This window comes from Heterodontus francisci, chromosome 31, assembly GCF_036365525.1.
Source record: "Heterodontus francisci isolate sHetFra1 chromosome 31, sHetFra1.hap1, whole genome shotgun sequence".
In the NCBI taxonomy this organism is placed as follows: domain Eukaryota; kingdom Metazoa; phylum Chordata; class Chondrichthyes; order Heterodontiformes; family Heterodontidae; genus Heterodontus; species Heterodontus francisci.
Window position 1 is genome coordinate 33402654 of NC_090401.1, and position 19150 is coordinate 33421803.

Consider the following 19150-nt stretch of genomic DNA (forward strand, 5'->3'; position numbering starts at 1 on the left):
ATGCGTTAATCTGTTCAGTAATATAGAGTCCGAGGCGACTCACACCAGTAGTATGCACATGCCACAGACACCATTTTGGACCAGTAAGGGCACTTGTATCACACAAAAAACTGGTGCTATGGATCCGAATTTTGCATCTGTAGGGCTGAATTTAGTGGAGCTGGCGGGGGTCACAACACTGGGCCAAAAAGGCAAGAGGAAGCCTGCCTCGGCCCTTAGGAGCCCCCCGGTGTAATTTAATGGCATTCAGGCAATTAACTGCCTGGCGCCATGGTCTCAGTCCTTTTAAGGATGGGGATCCCACCTTCAAGAGCTGCCCGCCAATCAGAGGGCTGGCAGCTCAGTAGTATTGGCAGCATAACTGGGAGCTGTGGCCACTATCAGTACTATAACAGGACTAGGTCCAGGCCCATCGCTGGAGCCCTGGACCCCAGGTAAGTGTGGCGGAGTCACCAGGCCAGTCCGGCAGGCCGCAGTGAGGGCGGGGCGGGGGTGGGGGAGGAGGTGGAGGGTGGTCATTGAGGGTGGGGAGGGTGTCTGCAGAGAGGTGGCCTTTGCCACTGGGGGCCCTCCATGGGCCATGGATTGCCCACAGAGGAGCCCCCCACCCCCTGTTGTTTTACTGGGCGGCCTCCCCACATAGTGGAGGCCCCCCACCCCACCACCACTAGTGAAATAGCAGCAGCGATGGGAAGAGGCCCTTAAGTGGCTATTAATTGGCCACTTAGGCGCCTTAATTGGCCTTTGGGTAGGAAGGCTGTCTTCGGCCTTTTCCGCCCCAGACATATTCGCAAGGTGACGGGAAGGCATCGAGCACACCGCTTCCCACCGTCTGTCGCTATTTTAAGGGCCTACCCCCAACCCCCCCCCCCCCCATCCCATCTCCCGGGAACCTATAAAATTCTGCCTGTAGTCTTTTGTATTGTCATGCCAGATTGCTATTACAATTCTGCTCTAAACTTGTAAGCCTTTTTAAAATTGGCATAAATATAAAACATTTGCTGCCTAACCCATGACAGACTCCTGTCTAAAAACAAACAGCCAAGCAATGGCTACCTATTCAAAAGTTTTTTTAAATCCCTGAAGTAGTAACTCACAGACTGTCAAACAGGGAAATGCTAAGAATAATCTTTGAATGTTTAGAAGCTGCCTTTTTTACAGTTTCAGGTTCTTTTGCATTACTTTCTTTGAGTTAGTTTCTGTAAGCAGATCATTTCCCTTATGATCAGAAATCTGCATGCTTTGGCTTTCTGCTTTTGTACAGTGCATGAGCTGGGAACTAACCCAATTCTGGTGCCACTGCTGGAATTTACATAGGATTCGCCCTATACCTTCAGGATATCTGGAAATATTATACACAAACTCCAGGCAAAAACAATCATATTTATTTCCAAAATTAGACACGTTTATAAAATACAACAATTTAGATTTCATGACTAATAGCATTGATAGCAAACAGTTCATCAGAGCTCTCACCAATCCTTCGACACAAGTTGTCTTTCAGCCACTCAGAGTAAAAAACTGTCACTTAAAATGAAAACAAAGGCCTGAGGACTAGCACAGTGAATTTTAATAGATCAGCCTACTACTGTCCTTTGGTTAACAGGATATTAGCTTGGGAATTTCAAGGGTGTTCTCCCACCATAATTTTGGTGACAAACCAATAGAGCCCTCCAAAAAAAGAGAACAATCTGGAATAAATGGGTTCCAACTGGTCAATGTCAGTATGATTAGGGTTTCAGCCAGTTTTTAACTAGAGTTACGGCAGGAGATCAGGGAATCCACATGGAACTTCAGGGCAGTTGTCTCTAGCTATATCCCTCAGAAAGGAAGTTGCACATGAAATATGTAAAACATACTGTGCAGTATGTTAATTAGAATAAATAGCCTCTAGAATTCAGCATGAACTTAAGATATGACAATAGATTCTGCTTTTATCCACTTTAATTTCTTTGAAAAAGGAAAGCAGCTGAATTTTAAAGATGCCAAATAGAAATACAATAGACTATCTTCTGGAAACTTCAGCTCATCCAAAAGTCTGCTATCTATATCCTATCCAACACCAAGCCTCACTCACCCACTACCCCTGTCCTCTTGATTTATATTAGCTTTTAGTTCCCCACTGCCTCAAATTTTAAATTCGCATCCTCGTATTTAAATCCCTTCATGGCCTCATCCTTTCCTTATCCCTGTAACCTCCTCCAGCCCTATAATCTACCCAAACCCCACCCAATTCCTTCAGCTCTGGCTTCCTTTGCCTCACCATGCCTTCACATGCCTAATCCACAAGCTCTGGAATTCCCTCTCTAAATTCCTTCACCTCTCCATCTCCTTTAGAACCCTGACGAAGCCTTTGGCCGCCCCTCCAAATATCTCATAGTTTGACTCAGCATTCAATTTTTTGATTAGGTTTCTGTGAAGTGCTTTGGAATTTTTTCTACTTTAAAGGCACTATACAAATGCAGTCTGTTGTCAACTAACACTTTGTAGCTTTTAGGTCAGTGTATGGCTGCTTTTTGAATTACGTGGCTGAAAGCAATTTGCCTAGTCTCATTCTTTTACTATTTGCATAATACAGGCACAGAATGCAAATTTGAACTGGCATTTACACTGCGGGTTAATTTAAAACTGAATTCAATAAGCTAGTATCCTCAAAACAAAGGGCAGCTACTCCTTTGAAAGAAAGGAAACACAATCATTTAATTTCACATTTATTCACTTGTTTAGAAGAAAACTGTTTGCACTTTTCTCCACAAAAAGTGAAAATTTTATGAATATATGGCACTGATAATTTAGCTTTCACAATAACGTCTGTATCAGGTACATTTTAATTCCGTTTCTCCCTCTCTCCCTTTATCTTTCTTTGTTTTTCTCAAGTTCACTCAGAGCATCCTATAGAACCAGCTCTTCTTTCACTTCAACACGGCTAAGAAACATTGATAATGTGCGTCTCTCTTTTCATATAACATACAAGTACATCTAAATGCTGTTTTAAAACAACCAACTTCCATAAACCTTTGACTTTTTTTGGATCAGTTAATTTTGATTAATTCTGATATGTGTACTTGATATTTAATTTTAATATAAAGCATTTCAGGTTATAGTGATCCAGAAGGCATAGCATTCTCCTTCATCATGCCCTATACTAAAAGAAATGTTTAATCTGAAGCAGAAATCATTTCACTTATCTACAGGTCACCCCAGCATCCTCAGAATGTGTACAGTCATTAGGTCCAAGTATGGCTGGGCATTTCCAGATACTGTCCTCTTTGCCAGTACATAATGTTTCATCGAGCCATATTGGCCCTGAACCTGCAAAACAAGCACAAGAATCAGTTCCATATTGATTAGCAAAATATGAATAAAATAACTACAACACAATACTTTACATAAAACTCTGACTGGTTAGTTTAATAACAAATTTTCAGTAGAAAACTGTTTAAAGGTGTCCAAAGTCACAATGTGTCATAAGTAAAATGCACCTGTTCAACTTTTAAGGGGCCTGATATATTATTCTAGTCATGTTTTGAGAAGCATTTAAAAGATGTGAGCCAAGAGTTTCCACTTTGGGCGCAATTGGCGATTCAGGCACAAATTGAGCTCAAAATTGTGCTCGAATTTTAAATTTGAGGCTTTGCTGGACCAAGAGCCAATATAGATCATGATCACAGTGGTGATGGGTGAGCAAGGCTTGATGCAAGTTAGGTTACAGAGGGTGGAGGACAGGAGGCCAGCCAGGACAGCATGCTGCGCCTGGAGGTAACAAAGGCATGGATGAAGATGGGCTGAGGCACGAGACATGAAGTATTATAGAAATGGACATAGGCCATCAGTGATGGACAGGGGTCGGCAAAGTGTCTGTACAAGATTTTCAGGTCCATGTCTGGTAATTTCAGGGACAAGAAATTTCCCATTGGCTTCCTCTTTCTGAACAGAGCGATTGTAAAAAATAGAATCGCAAATGTCAGTTTCACAGCTGACAAGTGCTCAGAGCGGGAACAGCGGCTTCTGAACTTCAAACAGATTCGGGGTTTTCTGGCTGTTTCTGATTTATTTTTTAAAAGCCCGCTGGGAAACCCCCAATTTGTCTGAAGTTCAGAAACCGCTGTTCCCGCTCTCAGCAATGGTCAGCGGGGGGGGGGGGGGGGGAAGGAAGAGAGAGCGGGGAAGAGAGGGGGGGGAAGAGAGAGAGGGGGCAAGAGAGAGGGGGGAAGAGAGAGAGGGGGCGAGAAAGGGGGGAAGAGAGAGAGGGGGACGAGTCAGAGAAGGGGGGAAGAAAGAGAGGGGAAAAGAGAGAGAGAGGGAGGAAGAGAGAGAGATGGAGGAAGAGAGAGAGGGGGAAGAGAGAGAGGGGGAAGAGAGAGAGAGGGGAAAAGAGAAATAGGGGGAAGAGAGAGAGGCAGGGAAGAGAGAGAGGGGGAAGATAGAGGGGGGAAGAGAGAGAGGGAGGAGGAAGAGAGAGGGGGGAGAGAGAGGGGGAGAGAAGGGGACTGAGAGAGGGGGAGCGGAGGAGAGAGAGAGGGGCGAGAGAAGGGGGAGAGAGGGGGAAGAGAGAGAGAGGGGGAAGAGAGGGGGAGAAAGGGGGGGGGAGAGGGGAGGAGAGAGGGAGAGGAAGAGAGAGAAAAGGGGAGACAAGAGTGGGGGGAGAGAGGGGGAGACAGGGGGAGACGGGGACAGAAGCAGTGGAGAGAAGGGTGGAGAGAGGAGGAGAGGGGGAGAAATGGGGAGAGAGAGTGGGGGAGAGGGGAGGAGAGGGGGAGAGAGGGGGGCAGAGAAGGAGGGGAAGAGAGAGGGGGAATTAAGAGAGAAGGGGGAAGAGAGAGGGGGAGAGTGAGGGGGGAGAGAGAGGGGGGAGAGAGAGGGGGGAAAGTGGGGGGGAGAGGGGGAAGAGAGAGAGAGGGAAGACAAGGGGGAGAGAGGCGTGGGGGGAGAGCGCAGGGAGAGAGAGGGGGAGACGGGGGGGAGAGAGGTGGTGGAGCGAGGGTGGAGAGAGAGGGAGAGTGAGGGGAAGAGAGAGGGGGAGGGGAGAGAGTTGGGGAGAGGAGATGGAGGGAAGAGGAGGTGGAGAGAGGGGGAGGTCGCAGATCAGACCACTCCACCAGGATCAGATCCCTCCACCCCTGCCTGGGGCAGGGGATTGAACCAACCCGCCCCTGCAGCCTGCTCCCCCCAGAGTCCTCCCATCTGACTGGAAACCTTAACTTCCAGGTTTCTTGTCCAAAATCTGTGTCCTTGCCTCGCAATCCACCCTTTCTCTCCATCCTCAATTAATATCCAGGCCAATGGTCTTCCCAATATTTAATTGGAAGAAATTTTGGCTGATCCAGCACTGACAAGTAGTGATACTACACAGGGGCAGTGGAGGGGTCAAGAAAGGTGGTGGTGGGGTAGAGCTGGGTATTATCAGCATGAATGGGGAATCATTAGCCAGAGCCTTTAATGTAGAAAAATGTCAAAAGGCATTTCACAGAGATAGAATAAGAAACAAATGGCACCCAGCCATAGGAGAAGATAGCGAATGGGATGCCAAAAACCTTGATCAAAGAATTGAGTTTTAAAGAGGATCTTAAAAGGAGAAAGATTTATCACAAAAGTCCAGAGTGATGGGCCTAGTCGAAGGATGCAACAGCAGAGGAGATGGTGGTGCAGTGGTTATGTCCTGAAACTAGTAATCCAGAGGCCCAGGCTAAAACCCTGAGGACGTGGGTTCAAATCCCACCACAGTAGATGATCATACGAATTAGGAGCAGGAGTAGGCCACTCGACCCTGCTCCGCCATTCAATAAGTTCAAGGCAGAACTAATTACTCTACATTTCCACCTACTCCCAATAACCTTCCACCCCCTTGCTTATCAAGAATCTATCTACCTCCAGCTTAAATTTATTCAAAGACACTGCTTCCACTGCCTTTTGAGGAAGAGAATTCCAAAGACTCACGACCCTCTGAGAGAAAAAATTTCTCCTCGTCTCTGTCTTAAATGGGCGATCCCTTATTTTTAAATAGTGACCCCCAGTTCGAGTTTCTCCCAGAAGGGGAAACATCCTTTCCACATCCACCCTGTCAAGACCCCTCAGGATCTTATATGTTTACTCTGGTAAATTCCAGCGGATGCATGCCTAGCCTGTCCAATCTTTCCTCATAAGACAGCCCACCCATTCCAGGTATCAGTCTAGTAAATCTTCTCTGTACTGCCTCCAACGCATTTACATCCTTCCTTAAATAAGGAGGCCAGTATTGTACACAGTACTCCAGATGTGGTCTCACCAATGCCCTGTATAGCTGAAGCATAACCTTCCTACTTTTATATTCAATTGCCCTCGCGATAAACGATGACATTCTATCAGCTTTCCTAATTACGTGTTGTACCTGCATACTAACCTTTTGCGATTCATGCACTAGGACGCCCAGATCCCCCAAAATCTCAGAGCTCTGCAATCTCTCACCATATAGATAATATGCTTCTTTTTTATTCTTCCTGCCAAAGTGGACAATTTCCCACTTTCCCACGTTATACTCCATTTGCCAGGTCTTTGCCCACTCACTTAACCAATCTATATCCTTTTGTAGCCTCCTTATGTCCTCTTCACAAGTTACTTTCCTACCTATCTTTGTGTCATCAGCAAATTTAGCAACCCTACCTTTGGTCCCTTCATCTAAGTCATTTATATAAATTGTAAAAAGTAGAGACCCCAGCACAGATCCCTGTGGCGCACCACTCGTTACATCTTGCCAACCAGAAAATGACCCATTTATGCCTACTCTCTGTTTCTTGTTAGCTAACCAATCTTCTATCCATGCCAATATGTTACCCCCTACACCATGAGCTTTTATTTTCTGCAATAACCTTTGATGTGGCACCTTATCAAATGCCTTCTGGAAATCTAAGTACAATACATCCACTGGTTCCCCTTTATCCACAGCACATGTAACTCCCTCAAAGAACTCCAATAAATTGCTTAAACATGATTTCACTTTCACAAAACCATGTTGACTCTGCTTGATTACCTTGAATTTTTCTAAATGCCCTGCTATAACACCTTTAATAATAGCTTCTAACATTTTCTCTAAGACAGATGTTAAGCTAACTGACCTGTAGTTTCCTGCTTTCTGTCTCCCTCCCTTTTTGAATAAAAGAGTTACATTCACTATTTTCCAATCTTACGGAACCTTCCCTGAATCTAGGGGATTTTGGAAAATTAAAACTAACGCATCAACTATCTCCTAGCCACTTCTTTCAACACCCTAAGATGAAGTGCCATTTAAATTCAATTAATTAATAAAAAAATCTGTAATTGAAAGCTAGTCTCAATAATAGTGTCATAAAACTATCATCGATTATTGTAAAAACCCATCTGATTCACGAATGTCCTTTCAGAAAAGAAATCTGCAGTCTTTACTTGGTCTGACCTACACATGACTCCAGACTGACAGAAATGTGGTTGACTCTCAACTATCCTCTGAATTGGTCTAGCAAGCCACTCAGTTGTCAAGGGCAATTAGGGATGGGCAACAAATGCTGGCCTTGCCAGTGACACCCACATCCCATGAAATAATTTTTAAAAAGCAGCCAATGGTGGGGCATAAAAGACCAGAGTTGGGGAACTTTTGAGTTCTGAGAGGTATGGGGGACAGTGAGAAGGCAACAGTGATAGGGAGGGACAAGCCTAGAATGAATTTAAATACAAGTAAAGTATACAGGCAGCAAAGCTTGAGCTAAAATTTACAGTAAGTGGAGCATTGGAGTAGTCGAGTGCAGCACTGACAAGCACATGGATGACAGTTTCAGCAGCAGATGGGCTAAGGTAGGAAGGAGGTGGGCAATGTTATGAAGATGAAAGCTCCACTTGGATCAAATATGACTCTGAGGTTGCAAATGGTCTGAAGCAATTGTCAGAAAGGGAGGAGTTTTCTGCAGTCACCAAAGACAATGGCTTAAATGTTGCAATATTTAACTGGAGGAAAGTGCACCTCATCAAAGATTTGGAGTTGGATTTTCATTTCAGGGTTAGGGCCCTGACGCTTGGATAATTTTGTGGCTGACATGATGCTATCTTCAAATGTAAATGATCTACTTGGGCTGGGATGAGTGTGGCGCACAATCAGCGGCGCCAGGACTCGCATGCAGCGCAAAGTGGTCCAGACTGCATTATTGAAAAGCAGATGGCAGCCGTTGCCATGCAGAATGTGGAGGAAGAGGGCCAGCAGCATTACGGTGCAAATAAGTGGCCAAACAGTGAACAGGAAGGCAGGTGAAGTGTTATGTCTCAATCACACTTTTTTTTTGATTTCTTTGAATAATTATCGACATCAAACAATGTTGAAACACATTGTTCCCAACAGCTAATCACTTATGTGCACTGCACCATTCGCTCCTCCCGCTCTCCTTTTTAAAAATTCCCTTCTGGCCCTCCCCAGCCCGTTAACAAGCTCCTCGAGGAATTTAACAGGCAGTTAATTGGAGGCGAGCGGGTTCCCAGCTTCCCAACCCTCTGCCCTCTCTTTGAAAATTGCAGCCGTCCCAGATGTGTCGGGATCCAGAGACGCCCTCTGGGAACGCAATTTTCAATTTGTGCCCGCACCCAAAGCGCTTTGAAAATCCAGCCCTTGATGTCAGAAAAGCAACCTGAAAACACAGAGGCAGCGGAGGGGTTGATAGAGGTGCTGATAGTACCCAGCTCTAACTCGCCAGCTCTAACCCAGCAGCATACATATAGGAGCTGATCCCAGATCTGCAGATGATATCATCAAGGGTAGCATTTAGGTGTGGAAAAGGAGGAGGCCAAGGATAATTCTTTGGCAGACTCCACAGGTAACTGTGGGTGCATGAAGAAAAGCCATTTCAAAAACTGCTCTAGTCAAAATCAGATAGGCAGGAGTGGAACCAAACAAGGACAGTCTGACTAAGCTAGACAACAAGCAAGTGGCATTGGAGGATGGTGTGGTCGACTGTGACTGCTGAAAGATCAAGGAGGGTGAGGAGCAATAATGCATCATGATCACAGCCATTTGTGACTTTGGTTAAGACTATTTTGTTTCTGTGGCAGGGATGGAAATCTGTTTGGATGGATTCAAAATACAGTTGTGGGAAAGAGGGTTACAAATTTGGGAGGTGACAACATGTTCAAAGACTGTGGAGGGGAGAGGGAGGTTAGAAGGAGGCAGTAATTCGCAAAGACAAAGGGGGTCAAAGGTGAGATTTTAGAGGAAGTAATTGATGGTGATGGTTTTGAAAGGTAGAGGTACAGCACTTGAGGAGAGGGAGCCATTTACAATATCATCTGGCACGGGGACTAGGAGGGAAAATTGGGTGGTCAGGAGTTTACTGCAAATGGGCTCAAAAGATCAGGACATGAGTATCGATAACTAGACGGAGTCAGAAATAGCGTAAGGGTAAATAGGACCAAGACTTGAGAAAGATGCAGTTTCAGGCTAGGGTTAGGTGAAGTTAGGCTTGCTGGGAAAGGGGAAGGGGGAGAAATGTACTAAAGGCAGCTGAATTAATAATTTCAACCTTAGTGACATAGAACCACGGAAACTGTTGTTGCTGGTATTTACCTGTTCCAAATTTAGAATTAGAATGAATAGCAGATGCATCTTGGTACCCAAGCATTTTGCAAACTACTTTTGCATCTTGGAAATCCCACTTATCATCACAGATTGTTCCCCATTGTCCAGTATGGAGCACCTCCACTCTGCCTTCATACCTGCCTCGCCCATTTACCAGCCTCACAGTGAGAACAGAACTACCTAGGGATGATAAACAGAGATTGTAAACGAAACAGCAAATCAAATTTGCACGGACACATGCTGGTGATTTTTTGTTACTGGCACTGGCTTTGTCATTTGCCTTTGCACCATCTACTGAAAGCTACCATTAACACCCCTGGCCTATTTCAGACAGAGCACAATGTTTTTCCATTGGGGTTTCTCTCCATGTTTGCTGCTTGATGAAGGATAAGAGATGGGGCAATGGAAAGAATTCAGGTGGGCGATGCAGTGCCAAAGACAGATGACACTCACCTATCCTCAATTCCATATACAGATATAATTAATAAGTATATCTTTTTAACTTTCTGCAATCCAACAACGACTACTCTTCCTCAGACAGTGTTATAATGACCCACTTTTTATAGAAAGCCATAATGAAGCTATTCCTATCCATTTGCAGAGACTTTTACGACAAATATTTTCTCCATGAATAATTCATTTGTTAAATTTACTATTGAGTAAACCTAATATTCCTGAAGATGTATGTCTGTCTATAGAGGGACAGGAGCAGCAATGAGTGTGGCGACATAATACTTAAAAAGGTGAATATTGCTAATCATACAGCATTTCCATATGACTGATCTAATAGCCAAACATGAACCTACATTGCAGATTATCTCTCATGGGTTGGTGAAGGCAAAGAAGACATGTGCACTGACATGGGCAACAACATTACCCAGCTTCCCGATGATATTTACAGCAGGGACAAAAACCTGGATCATGTGCTTACAGGCATTTGGACAGAACTAGAAGGCAACTACAGCAGTGAACATATATTTGGAAAATCAATATTCACTCAAAAGAAGAACAATCTATTACATCAGACTGCTTCCTCCCAACGTATTTTTCATAAGCTAAATGGTACATTCATAAAGGGGATACACAAGAACAGAGAGGCCGGTGGATGTTTGTGCCTAAATGATTGAAGGTGGCAGAACAGATTAACAAAGAAGTTAACAAAGCATATGGGGCTGTGGGCTATATAAATAGAGACATGGGAGGAATTTTCACTGACCTGACCCACAGGGAGTGGGCCGGTCAGAAAGTCTTGGGAACTTGAATTTTTGGATTGCCCCACATACTGTGGAGCATTAATTCCACAGCATTTCAACGACATTACTGATAGATTCCCTGCCCAGAGGCACAGCTTGATTGACAGGGCCTCCAGTCAGGTGGCGAGCCGGTCACTGAAGGCCGCACCAACAGGTAAGTTCACCCCAAGGAAGATCATAGGAGTTGGGAGATTGAGATTGATCGTGGGAGGAGCGGAGGTTGATAAGTACTGTTCATCAATCAGGTGGGCTGCCAATCCTGTTGGGGGGAGATCAGATTCCTGAGGGGGAGGTCGGAGATCTTGTGGTGGGCAGGATCGCTGGCACGGAGGGTGGGATTGGAGGCCTCGGGTGGGGGTTGGGGGTGAAAGTCATGGAAGCTTCTTTGGCAGGTACCTGGATTTAGGACGTAGGTGTGCAGGCACTTACCTCCTGAATACACCAAGTCCTCGCCTTGATGAAACTGCCAGGTTTTCCAACGCACAGGAAACCCGACCAACATCAGTTAAATTTGAAAACCTGAATGATACTGAGACTCACAGGCTCATAATCATATTTAAAGTTCTAACCCATCTCCTTGGATCAGGTTGGCTGCCCAACCAACTTCCAGCCTCAGTTAAAGCCGGAAATGGGAGGATTGGAGGTGGGTTTGGGTCAGGAAACAGATTTTTCAGTCTTTAACCACCCAGACCTGACCCAAACTCGCCTGTTAGTTTTAGGTTAAAATTGAGCCCATAGAGTACAAAAGCCAGGAAGTTATGCTAAACCTATATAATGCACTAGTTCAACGCAGCTGGACTATTGTGTCCAATACTTAAGGAAGGATGTGAAAGCTTCAGAGAGACTACCATCCAAATCTGGGGCTCCCCCTCAGGGCACTCCAGGTGTGGCCACCGGCTTCTCAGCCCCTTCGCCAGTGAACCCAGAAGTTTCAGCAGCTGCGATGCCGGAGGACAGTCCAGCACCAGTCCAGAACATGCAATATTCTACAGGTATATACTGTGTGAGAATGCTACCAACTGGGCCAAGCTGACACTTTAAAACACAGAGTACAAAACAGCAGTGTCTACCTCATGGATAGTTGTGCTGTTCAAGTAGCATTGAAATCCTGTGCCATAATCTCGCAATAATATCAGTATTCTGAGCAAAGTTCATACGCAATGATCTGCCTACCAGTTTCAGGTGAGAGGTCACTTCTACTATGCAAATCAGGCTCCTATGATATAGGATACCAATTGCAATTCTGAGGTACGAACGAATGGGCATACTTCACCAGCCAATTGTCTATTGTGCACCAAAAATTTAAATTGACACCCGTGTCTTTTCATTGCAGGCGCTAACTGACCTGTATTTCCTGTGATTCTTTTATTTTGAATGTATCTATGCCAACTGCAGTTAATAATTAAACAGCACTTATGACCTTAATGTTGGCAATCCCAGGATTGTTAATTTGTACTTACGTGTATTGCCACTTTCACCCTTTTCACCTTTCATTCCAGGAACACCTTTTTGAAAGAAAAAATGACTTGCATTTATGTAGCACTTTCCATGTCTTTAGGATGTCCCAAAGTGTTTCACAGTGAATTAATTATTTTTAAAGTGTCATCACTGTCGTTTTGCAAGCAAACGTGGAAATCAATTTGTGTACAGCAAGGTCCCACAAACAGCAATGAGATAAGTAATCTGTTTGTTGGAGTTAATTGAGGGATAGATGTTGGTCTGGACATTTGGAACAACTCCTCTACTCTCCTTCTAATAGTTCCACAGGATCATTTACCTCCAAAGCTTGATGTGACCTTAATTAATCTCCTATTCTGAAAGATAGCATCTCGATTAATGCAGCACTCCCCCAGTACTACACTTAGAGTCTTGCAAGTGGTCTCTCCTACAGAATTAATAAATCCATTCAGAAAAATAGTGGCACTATTATCATCTGATCTGTGTGGGACAGTTCATTATAATATTTAAATCAGGCTCACACAATGCAGATGGGAAATTGATTTAAATTTCATGTTGGCCGGCTGGGTTGGTGGGAAAAGCTGGACGAAGCATTTAAGTGCTTATTGCAGCATCACTTGTGAGCCCGAAGGAGCAGCCAGCCCTGCAAGCAAACCTTCTGCCACCACTGGCCAACCACCCACCCCCCCCCAACCTGGTCCAAATCTGTGATCCCAAGCCTGATGTCCCATTATCTTTCCTTCCCTCCTGATTGATAGTCTGATCACCTGCTTATGACCCTTGATCTTTGCGACCCCCTCTTTTCTCCTACAATCTTTCCTGTGATATGACATGCAGCATGGAGGGTGGTGGAATGTTTAAAGAGACCTTGGTAAGAGTTTGTTGGATAGCCACCTGCATATTCAGTAAAGGTCAAGATTACCAAGTCACTGATGTTATTTTCTTAATTCCTCCTTAACTGCTTCTAACAATCCAAGACTCTTCACCCACAGTCCGTTTGTTTTCTTTCTGTTGACTAGTCACACATCATCTAAAAATGCAAAAGTTTCTTCCTTGTTCATTGCTTAAGAATGAAATAAATTTATTGGGATTTTTAAAAGGTGTATGGGGGGGTGGGGGTGCGGGGTGGTAAGGGGGGGGTGATTTTATCCAAGATTACAGACATGGCACGCAACCCGCCACCATAAAAATGGTGGTAGGCATGAACACGGCAGTTTGAGGTTACTATATGGAATTAAAATTTTTTTATTTAATTTTTAACTACTCTCTCCCACCTGGTGTGTGTGGGTTCAAATTCCACCCCCTCCTCCATCTCAGTCAAACATCTCCAATGTTGAACACTAACTGGTACTTATGCTCAGTCCCAGTTTGTTCCCAATTTAATGATAACAGGAAAAACTACTATTATATTTAAATTCCTGTTATGCTTTAAGTATTTTTTTCTGTTATACTGCATAAAATAGTATTTGATTTGATTTCAACTACTTTATGTGTTCATGCAAAACTACACCCTTTGGAAAGTTTCAGTCTCAACACTGTTCAGGTTGGCAGGCTGATCAATAGAATAGGAAATAATTACATACCAGGATGTCCCACTGATCCTTTACTTCCTGGAAGTCCAGGATGTCCAGGAAGTCCACGGTCACCTTTGATACCAGGGTAACCCGGAAGTCCAATTAGTCTTGGGAGTCCTGGAAACCCTAATCATTGAAAATACAGTCAGGTTCAAATATGGGGAAATCTCTTTACTGCTGTCCCCACTCTGTCTACAAGGGAATTGCATTCCACCACAACCTCTTGGGCCACAGACTTTAATTCTGGATTGTTTCATATTGTCTCCTCCCTGCCCTCAGTTTAAGACAATCTTGTCTAATTTTTACAATATCTATGTAACACAGAACTCACTTTGTGACCATGTACGTGCATATTTCTGGTGCCAATCCTGACGCAGATCCATTATTTATATCTCCCTTTTTGGCCCTCCTTGAGCCTTGCACTGCTCTCTCCACCTCTTCCCCTCATCCAACCATGCTAACATTCATGCCTGCCCACTCAGGTCTTTGCCTCCTCATCCTCCTGTGACCCATCATAACCCATCAGCCACCTTCTCCCCGACTGCCATCAAAGGTTTAAGCCATTTTAAACAATCCAATGGATTCTTTTTGTGCCCATTGGCATTCCCCAATAGGTCCCTTGTGGCATCCATTGTTGCTTTTGTCAGAACAGCAACCCTAAATGCCCTGACCTCCAAGCACATCAACCTTTCTGTCCAACATGTTTGTTTGGGACTAACCAAACCAACCTACTTCTTGTTCTGCTCCTTCCATCCATCTCCACACCATAATCTCTGCTGGTTGATAGAAAATCCACCAATCCTCTCTGCATTTCTCTTCAGAATGTTACTTACTTGTGAACAAGGCCATTGGCATCCACAACCACATCCTGATTTTGACCAAAATATGGTTCATGGATGGTAACATCATCTCCATTACTGAAGCCTTCTAGTTATTTGCTGTATCACACCTAATTCCTAACCAGTGTCTGGAAAGGAGTGACAGCTTAGAATTTCAGGAGCAGCAGTTATTTTGATTTCCACTGATGGTGCTATTGGGCTTGTTATCATGTTTGCAAAAGGCACCAACTATATATAATATATTCAAACATTAACAAGCCCCTAACAATGCATTTTCTTCCCCCTCTCCACTTTGGTTACTTATCTGCCTTTTACATATGGGAGGAAATCACTGTTGGGTATTCATAACTGCTTAAGAGAAGATGGTACCTTCACCATTAGTGTTTGGATAGAATATTTTTTTTAAAACAAATAAAAGGCTGCAAATTGTTAGCAATCCGGAAACAGTTTGGCAACTCTGCTGCTGGTTGGATTCTTGTATTTTGAAAAGCAATCTTTAACCATTTGCGGCAATTAGAGTCATAGGCTGGAATTTTGTACAGAGGCCACAGGTCCCAGTGACGGCACAGGAATGGGATGCTGCTGACACATGAGTGCCATGCAGGTGGCCAACCACGATCACATGGCGACCGGCCAATTAACTGAGGGGAGACGCATGGTTGGTCCAATTGACGATCAGAGGCGGGCAACAGGACACCAATGATAGATTCAGCTGACTCAAACACAGGTGCTGGTGCCATATTTAAAGGGTTGACAACCCTGCATGGACTGCTGCCTTGTTTGAAGCAGTTGCCTGACTAACATTGCAGAGGGCCCCTTCACCTGAACAGCATTGCAGAGGAGTCCTTCAGCAGCCAAACACTGCAGAAGACCCCTCCACCTGACCAGCATTGCAGGAGACCCCTCCACCAGACCAGCATTGCAGTTGATCCCTCCACCTGACCAGCATTGCAGAAGACCCATTCATCAGACCAGCATTGCAGGAGACGCCTCCACCTGACTAACATTGCAGAAGACCTCTTCACCTGACCAACATTGCAGAAGAACGATCCACCTGACTAACATTGCAGAAGACCCCTCCACCTGACCAACATTCCAGAAGACCCCTCCACCTGACCAACATTGCAGAAGACCCCTTCAAATGATGAACATTGCAGAAGACCCCTCCACTAGACCAACATTGCAGAAGGCCCCTTCACCTGACCAACATTGCAGAAGACCCCTCCACCTGACCAACACTGCAGAAGACCCCTTCAAATGACTAACATTGCAGAAGACCCCTCCACCTGACCAACATTGCAGAAGGCCCCTCCACCAGACCAGCATTTCAGAAGACCCCTTCAAATGACTAACATTGCAGAAGACCCCTCCACCTGAACAACATTGCAGAAGACCCCTCCACCTGACCAACATTGCAGAAGGCCCCTCCACCAGACCAGCATTGCAGAAGACCCCTTCAAATGACTAACATTGCAGAAGACCCCTCCACCTAACCAACATTGCAGAAGACCACTTCAAATGACTAACATTGCAGAAGACCCCTCCAACTGACCAACTTTGCAGAAGACCCCTCCACCTGACCAGCATTGCAGAAGACCCCTTCAAATGACTAACATTGCAGAAGGCCCCTCCACCAGACCAACATTGCAGAAGACCTCTCCACCTGACCAACTTTGCAGAAGACCCCTCAATCAGACCAACATTGCAGAAGACCCCACCACCTGACTAACATTGCAAAAGACCCCTCCACCAGACCAACATTGCAGAAGTCCCTCCACCAGACCTACATTGCAGAAGACCCCTCAACCTAAGCAACATTGCAGAAGATCCCTCCACCTGACCAGCATTGAAGTGGACCCCTTCAACAGGCGAGCATTGCAGAAGAGATCTTCGCCTGACCAAAATTGCAGAAGACCCCTCCACCAGACCAGCATTGCAGAAGACCCTTTCATGACTAACATTGCAGAAGACCTCACCACCTGACCAACATTGCAGAAGACCCCTCCACCAGACTAACATTGCAGATGACCCCTTCACCTGACCAACATTGCAGAAGACACCCCCACCAGACTAACATTGCAGATGACCCCTTCACCTGACCAACATTGCAGAAGACACCTCCACCAGACTAACTTTGCAGAAGACCCATCGACCTGACCAATATTGCAGAAGACCCCTACACCTGACCAACATTGCAGAAGAGCCCATCACCAGACCAACATTGCAGAAGTCCCCTCCACCAGACCAAAATTGCAGAAGACTCCTCCACCATACCAAAATTGCAGAAGACCCCTCGACCTGACCAACATTGCAGAAGACCCCTTCACCAGACCAGCATAGCAGAAGACCCCTCCACCTGACCAGCATTGCAGAGGACTCCTTCAACAGGCCAGCATTGCAGAAGACCGCTCCACATGACTAACATTGCAGAAGACCCCTCCACCTGACTAACATTGCAGAAGACCTCTTCACCTGACCAACATTGCAGAAGGCCGCTCCAACTGACTAACATTGCAGAAGACTCCTTCACCTGACCAACATTGCAGAAGACCCCTCCACCTGACCAGCATTGCAGAGGACCCCTTCAACAGGCCAGCATTGCAGAAGACCGCTCCACCTGACTAACATTGGAGAAGACCCTTCCACCAGACCGGCATTGCAGAAGACCCCTCCACCAGACCAGCATTGCAGAAGACCCTTCCACCTGACCAGCATTGCAGAAGACCCCTCCAACTGACCAACATTGCAGAAAACCCCTTCACCAGACTATCATTGCAGAAGACCCCACCACCTGACCAACATTGCAGAAGACCCCTCCACCTGACCAACATTGCAGAAGACCCCTCCACCTGACCAGCATTGAGGTGGACCCCTTCAACAGGCGAGCATTGCAGAAGACCTCTCCACCTGACTAACATTGCAGAAGATCTCTTCACCTGACCAACATTGCAGAAGACCCCTTCACCTGACTAACATTGCAGAAGACCTCACCACCTGACCAACTTTGCAGAAGACCCCTCAATCAGACTAACATTGCAGAAGACCCCACCACCTGACTAACATTGCAAAAGACCCCTCCACCAGACCAGCATTGCAGAAGACCCTTCCACCTGACCAGCATTGCAGAAGACCCCTCCAACTGACCAACATTGCAGAAAACCCCTTCACCAGACTATCATTGCAGAAGACCCCACCACCTGACCAACATTGCAGAAGACCCCTCCACCTGACCAACATTGCAGAAGACCCCTCCACCTGACCAGCATTGAGGTGGACCCCTTCAACAGGCGAGCATTGCAGAAGACCTCTCCACCTGACTAACATTGCAGAAGATCTCTTCACCTGACCAACATTGCAGAAGACCCCTTCACCTGACTAACATTGCAGAAGACCTCACCACCTGACCAACTTTGCAGAAGACCCCTCAATCAGACTAACATTGCAGAAGACCCCACCACCTGACTAACATTGCAAAAGACCCCTCCACCAGACCAACATTGCAGAAGTCCCTCCACCAGACCTACATTGCAGAAGACCCCTCCATCTGACCAACATTGCAGAAGATCCCTCCACCTGACCAGCATTGAAGTGGACCCCTTCAACAGGCGAGCATTGCAGAAGACCTCTCCACCTGACTAACATTGCAGAAGATCTCTTCACCTGACCAACATTGCAGAAGACCCCTTCACCTGACCAACATTGCAGAAGACCCCTCCACCAGACTAACATTGCAGATGACCCCTTCACCTGACCAACATTGCAGAAGACACCTCTACCAGACTAACATTGCAGAAGACCCATCCATCTGACCAGCATTGCAGAAGACCCCTCCACCTGACCAACATTGCAGAAGACCCCTTCACCAGACCAGCATAGCAGAAGATCCCTCCACCTGACTTGTATTGCACGAGACCCCTTCGCCTGACGAACATTGCAGAAGACCCCTCCACCTGACTAATATTGCAGAAGATCTCTTTACCTGACCAACATTGCAGAAGACCCCTCCAACTGACTAACATTGCAGAAGACCCCTTCACATGACCAACATTGCAGAAGAGCCCTCTACCTGACCAGCATTGCAGAGGACCCCTTCAACAGGCCAGCATTGCAGAAGACCCCTCCACCTGACTAACATTGCAGAAGACGCTTCCAGCAGACCGGCATTGCAGAAGACCCCTCCGCCAGACCAGCATTGCAGAAGACCCCTCCACCTGACTAGCATTGCAGACGACCCCTTCGCCTGACTAACATTGCAGAATACCACTCCAACTGACCAACATCGCAGAAGGCCCCTCCATCTGACTAACATTGCAGAAGACCCCTCCATATGACCAACATTGCAGAAGACCCCTTCACCTGACCAGCATTGCAGAAGACCCCTCCACCAGACCAAAATTACAGAAGACCCCTCCACCTGACCAACACTGCAGAAGACCCTTCCACCTGACTATCATTGCA

General features: G+C 45.8%; 1 protein-coding gene across 3 annotated transcripts in view; it reads right to left on the reverse strand.

Annotated features, from left to right (window-relative positions):
* Nucleotides 1-1395: 1395 nt before the first annotated feature.
* Nucleotides 1396-19150, reverse strand: part of LOC137346963 (macrophage scavenger receptor types I and II-like) — a 146492-nt gene continuing 128737 nt past the window's right edge. For all 3 annotated transcript variants that reach the window (XM_068010919.1, XM_068010920.1, XM_068010921.1), the window contains 4 exons: nt 13863-13979; nt 12282-12326; nt 9557-9748; nt 1396-3312 (listed from right to left, as the gene is read on the reverse strand). In XM_068010919.1, the coding sequence (XP_067867020.1) occupies nt 3185-3312; nt 9557-9748; nt 12282-12326; nt 13863-13979 (482 nt within the window). In that variant the 3' untranslated portion in view covers nt 1396-3184. The remainder of the gene's footprint in view (nt 3313-9556; nt 9749-12281; nt 12327-13862; nt 13980-19150) is intronic.